Genomic DNA, 5,643 nt, shown 5'->3' on the forward strand with positions numbered 1-5,643 from the left:
GGCAGATCGCAGACTTATAAGTGCATTACCGCCACTTATCTCTCAAATGGACCATTGACACTCTATGTACAATCTCAATTAGGAGTGTCAATGGTCCATTTGAGAGATAGGTGGCGGTAATGCACTTATAAGTGTGCGATCTGCCGTAAAGCAAGAAGAAGACGACGCGTCAGGCGCCGGGTGTTGAACGTGCTCAGGATGCGCCCTGGACAGTTCAGACATTGTGTGAATCCAAGGTAAAAAACGATATAAATACTGTTCAGTGTCTTGCACAGACCGATCATTTCGTGTCTTTACACATCAATGTATCGTCACGAGCCGCAGGGTTTAATTTGGTTTTGTTTGTGTATGTTTTTTTGACTCTCAAATCCGTGATTCCCATTCACTTCCATTATGACTGATAGACTGCAACGGTTTGAGTTAAAAATTTTCGTTTGTGTTCTACTGAAGAAACAAAGTCACCTACATCTTGGATGCCCTGGGGGTAAGCAGATAAACATCAAATTTTCATTTTTGGGTGAACTATCCCTTTAAGAACACGAAAGGAGACAAAAAAAAACATACAGAGAGCAGCTTTTGTTTCTGCTCTGACAGCCACAAAACTACACCGAAAACTGTGGGTTTGTGTTAGAATCAGGACTGGTAAGAGAACATTGTGCTTTTAAAAATTTTTTGCCTTCAAACCAAACTTAGGATTTCATCCGGCAAAGTTTAAATCGCTTTGGCAAGTGCGCTTCAACAACACTTCCTGTAATGTTTAAGAATCAGGTCAGAAGGCAGAGAGGAGGCATTGAAAGCATTCAACCATACGAGCGTCTACACTAGGAAAGCAATCCGGTCAAATGCATTTTCGACTACCTCTGGAAGTGTTTGTAGTTTGTCTACAGGGTTATTTTAGCACCATTGAGATTAGGGCTGCACGATAAATCGCATGCGATATTTAACGCGCATCTTGTCAGTAAAGCCGGTTCTTTAATCAGCGGTAAATCTCCATCACGTGCAGGCTTTCACATAAAGCAGCATTAACTACACAGAGCCGTTGTTCACTGACAAGTTGCGCAAAACCACGATCATATTTTGCGCAGCTTGTCAGTGAACAACGGCTCTGTGTAGTTAATGCTGCTTTATGTGAAAGCCCGCACGTGATGAAGATTTACCGCTGATTACAGAATGGCTTTACTGACAAGATGCGCGTTAAATATCGCATGCGATTTATCGTGCAGCCCTAATTGAGATACTATTATAGTTTTTATTATTATTTTAAATTAGTTTTTATTTTTTAATATTTGCTGTTTTCATTTTAATTTTAACTTTTTTTGCAATGTTCTGTATTTTTATTAGTTTTTTTTAAATGCCTGTATAGTTTTAATTAATTATTATGTCAGTTTTAGTATTAGTTTTTTTAGTACAAGATAAACTAAATGAAAATGAGAAATGTTTGCAACTAGCTAAAATAAAATACTTTTATAATTTTATATTTTATTTCAGTTAAAGTTTATTTTATTTCAAGCAACAAAAATTGTTTTATGGATTTAGTTTTAGTTGTTTGTCTGCATTTATAAATGTTTCCATTTGCAGCTTAACAGAAGGAGCAGATTAATACAATTATATTTGTAATCATTTTTTATAAAACTGCATAAAATTATGGAATTCTCATGACTTACCCTGCCAGGCGCATCCGAACAGCTCTACTCTCATGCACACAGTGTGTACGGCATCGGTAACGGGAATCAAACGTAAGAACCGAGTGATGATGGGAGGATGGAGGTCTCTCACCACAGAGTCGTAGGTGTTTATATTGGCCATTAAAATCTGCAGAAGACATTAGTTAAACAATAAGGTACGAGACTGTGCTACATTATGAACATAACAGTAGGAAGAGCGTGCAGTGGTAATTGCATAATAAAAATAGTATAAATACTTTTATTAGAATGTTATGAAACTAATTCATTTTCTGGAATCCTTCCACTAGAAGATATAGTCCCTGACATGTAAACTAAAGCTAATAGGTGATGTCAATAGGTGTAGCATGGCTGAAAATGCTGTATTGACTAATCAGCATCCAGGACTGGTTCGGTTTCATAACACAACATACTGCACTATTCAATAACTCAAATAGAATTGCTATGATTACTGGTTGCTAGAATTATACTTATACTGTATATACAGGATAATGCACTAATATATACTACCATTCAAAAGTTTGGGTCAGAAATTAATACTTCTATTCTTCAAGGATGCATTCAATTGATCAAAAGTTATATAATGTTACAAAAGATTTCTATTTCAAATAAATGCTGAACTTTCTATTCATCAAAGAATTCTGAAAAAAATGTATCATGTTTTTCCATAAAAATATTAAGCTGCACAATCCTTTTCAACATTCTTTTCAAAACAATTGAGCAGCAAATCAGCATATTGAATGATTTCCAAAGGATCATGTGACACTTGAAGACTGGAGTAATGATGCTGAAAATTCAGCTTTGATCACAGGAATAAAAGATATTTTAAAGCATATTCAAATAGAAACAGTTCATGTAAATTGTAATACTTTTTCAGCAGTATTACTGTTTTTACTGTATTTTTGATCAAATAAACGCAGTCTTGGTGAGCATTAGTGACTTCTTTCAAAAATAATAAAAAAAATCTTACCCCATATCTTTGAACAGTAGTGTATAGCATAATTGCTTACTGGTATAACTTATGAATTTGCTCATTTTAATTTAGCATAAAAACTTTTGTTCATCTAGGTCATTTATTTAAAAATGTAACATTTAGTAAATACACTCTTGTTTTTCCTACCTCACTGCCAAAACGGTTTCTCCAGGAGATCCAGCGGTGTCCATCGCGACTGTACTCCAGACGGTATTTGCGTGCAAACTCGTTGCCGGAGTTGCGTGCGTAGCGACCCTGCGTAGCAACCACGGTGAGGAAGATGAGCTGACGAAGGTCAAGCTGAAGATACTGAACATCTGAGGGTTGCAGTTGACCAGCAGGACACCAGGCGCCGTCCCCCTCCTCACGGTTTAACCTGATGCAACAACAGACAGATGCAAATTATGCTCTAAAAGAGGACTAGAGCTTTACTGAAAGGAGTCAGACCATGACGAATCAAATTTTAGCTAGATTTTTTGAGGTAAACAAGCTTGATGCACTGTGAAAAAACTCCACAGCTTTATCTACTACACTTATACACTTCAGCGTTAAAGTCATATGTTACCCATGGTTATTATAGTTGACTAAAACCATTTAAAAATTCTTTACTTGAAATAAAATAAACATTAACTGAAATAAAATAAAATTGTATATTTTATATTTATTTTATTTCAGTGAGTTGCCAAAGGCAACATTTCTCATTTTTATTTAGTTTAACTTAAAGTACTAAAATAACTAAAACTAAATAAACTAAAATTACTAAATTCATAAAAAATATATAGACGTAAAAAAAAAAAAAAATCACAAAAACACACAACAAAACTACTAGAACTTTAATGAAAATTATAGCAGAAACAGAAAATGTTAAAATAAAATCTAATTTAAAATATTAACAAAACTATAAGAGCATATCGAAGTAGAAATTTTTTTGAAGTTTTGACATTTAAAGTTTTGTTTTTCATTTTTTTGTTTCTCATTAATGCTTCTCATTTATGTTTATTTTAACTTAAAGTACTAAAATACCTAAAAACAAAACTACTAAAACTTTAACTCACATTAAAGTGTAAGCAGAAAATATAATAAAAATTGAATTCAAAATATTAACAAAAACTGTAATGGCATACCAAAATAGAGAATAATTATATTAAATTGTAAAAATATAATACATAATATTACTTTTTTACTTAGTTTTTGATTAAATAAATGGCGAGAATAAGACAGAGACCTTTAAAAATAATTTAAAAACCGATCCTAAACTTTTGAATGCTATAATGTTTTTAATATAGCTTTTTTAACTTAATTTCCTGTGAAACAATGTTAATTATTTCATTTAAGCTAGTTGTCAAAGGCAACATTTCTTATTTTTGTTTAATTTAACGAAGTACTAAAACAACTAAAACTAAAAATAAATAACTAAACAGAAACGTAAGTTACTAATTAATATAGACATAAAAAAATACAAAGACACAAACTATTAAAACATCAGCTAAAATTAAAGCTGGAACAGAAAACATAAAATCTAATTCAAAATATTAACAAAAACTATAATAGCATTTCATATGATCCTAAAATAACCCTGATGTTACCTTGCATACTGAGGGCCTGTGGTTTCATACCACTGGCTGGAGGCAGTGATGTCATCGTTTTTGATCCTCCCGTCCTCCATACCGAGAGGATAACGACAGTGAGCTGAGGAGGTCGAGGGAGGACACGGTGAGAAAGTGAATGTTTTTGGCGCTGTCTTTATGAATGCATATGTTTGTGTCGGTCTGCATGTAACATTACCTGGGTCTATCTGGCCATTGACGTTTGTCAGTGAGATGGCCAGCAGCAGATAAAGCAGCATAGTGAGACCTCAGAGTCTGCCGACAGACCAGACTACATCTCTGAGGAACATAAAGAAACATATCAGTACTGTAGCATCTACTCATTTCCAGCCAAAATAAACATGTAACAATCAGAAATGCAATCAAAACAGAACGATATCAGAGCCATACAGTACCTACTAGGGCTGCCAAAAAAATTCGAATTTTCGAATATTCGTCAAATTTAAAATAAAAATCCACATTCGAGTGCAAAAACATTGCATTCGAATTTTAGGTGTGCGTTAGGAGGCAGCATGATCAGTGGCGCACGAGATGCGATGATGATGTAAGTGTCGTTGCATTATAATGTTTTTGTTAGCCTATCCAGTTGAAGCCACTAGATGCGGCGCTGCTGCGTTATTCATTAAAAATATTGCGGGAAAAGAGAACATCAATGCGGAGAAGATCTTGTTTACGTCAAAAGTGAAACCAAGCCGTTCACACAGAATACATATTTCACGCATTTTCTAGAGGGACATCTATCACCGTTGCACTCGCATCTCGCACAAAAGAGCCGCATGTTTAGAAAGCCATGTAAAATTAATGCAAGTTCAACTTTGAAAAAACATCTCGCTGGTTTTTTTCCCCACCCCACCATCTCATGTTTTTAAATGAAAAAAGTACTCTGTGTGATTGCCTTTCGGCGCTTTGTATTAAAGGGGTCCTATTATGCTCTTTTACAATGTCTTGAATTTGTTTTGGGGGTGTACTAGAACATGCTCTCATGCTTGGTGGTTCGAAAAACGCATTATTTTTTACATAATTTACATTATTACAATACCTTTCTCCCCAGTCTGGCACAAACGGCTCGATTAGTTCCGGGTTTGATGAACGCCCGCCTTCCGAAAAATGAAATGTGATGTGATTGGTTAGCTGTCCCAGTGCGTTGTGATTGGCGAACAGCTTAGACGGTGTTTCAGTACTGCCACACCCCTTGCCAAAGCAGCAAGTTTAATTAAGGAGGGGGTCAATATTGCCATATCAATTTGAGCCGGATTGAGACCCAGAGAATATTGAACAAGAGGATCGCGCAGAACCTTTGCACGCACGGATATTGCAAGACATATTAGAGTGGTAACGTTATTGTTGTTGTTTTTTTTTTTTTTGGCTAAATCACGTTTTA

General features: G+C 34.9%; 1 protein-coding gene across 3 annotated transcripts in view; it reads right to left on the reverse strand.

Annotated features, from left to right (window-relative positions):
- LOC107723312 (discoidin domain-containing receptor 2-like) overlaps positions 1–5,643 on the reverse strand; it is a 40,573-nt gene that overhangs the window by 19,453 nt on the left and 15,477 nt on the right. For all 3 annotated transcript variants that reach the window (XM_016531876.1, XM_016531877.1, XM_016531878.1), the window contains exons 2-5: positions 4,441–4,541; positions 4,242–4,344; positions 2,803–3,031; positions 1,665–1,812 (exon numbers count right to left, since the gene is read on the reverse strand). In XM_016531876.1, coding sequence (XP_016387362.1) covers positions 1,665–1,812; positions 2,803–3,031; positions 4,242–4,344; positions 4,441–4,501 — 541 coding nt within the window. In that variant the 5' untranslated portion in view covers positions 4,502–4,541. The remainder of the gene's footprint in view (positions 1–1,664; positions 1,813–2,802; positions 3,032–4,241; positions 4,345–4,440; positions 4,542–5,643) is intronic.

The sequence above is a fragment of the Sinocyclocheilus rhinocerous genome, unplaced genomic scaffold (assembly GCF_001515625.1).
Source record: "Sinocyclocheilus rhinocerous isolate Xijiao unplaced genomic scaffold, SAMN03320098_v1.1 scaffold665, whole genome shotgun sequence".
Lineage (NCBI taxonomy): Eukaryota > Metazoa > Chordata > Actinopteri > Cypriniformes > Cyprinidae > Sinocyclocheilus > Sinocyclocheilus rhinocerous.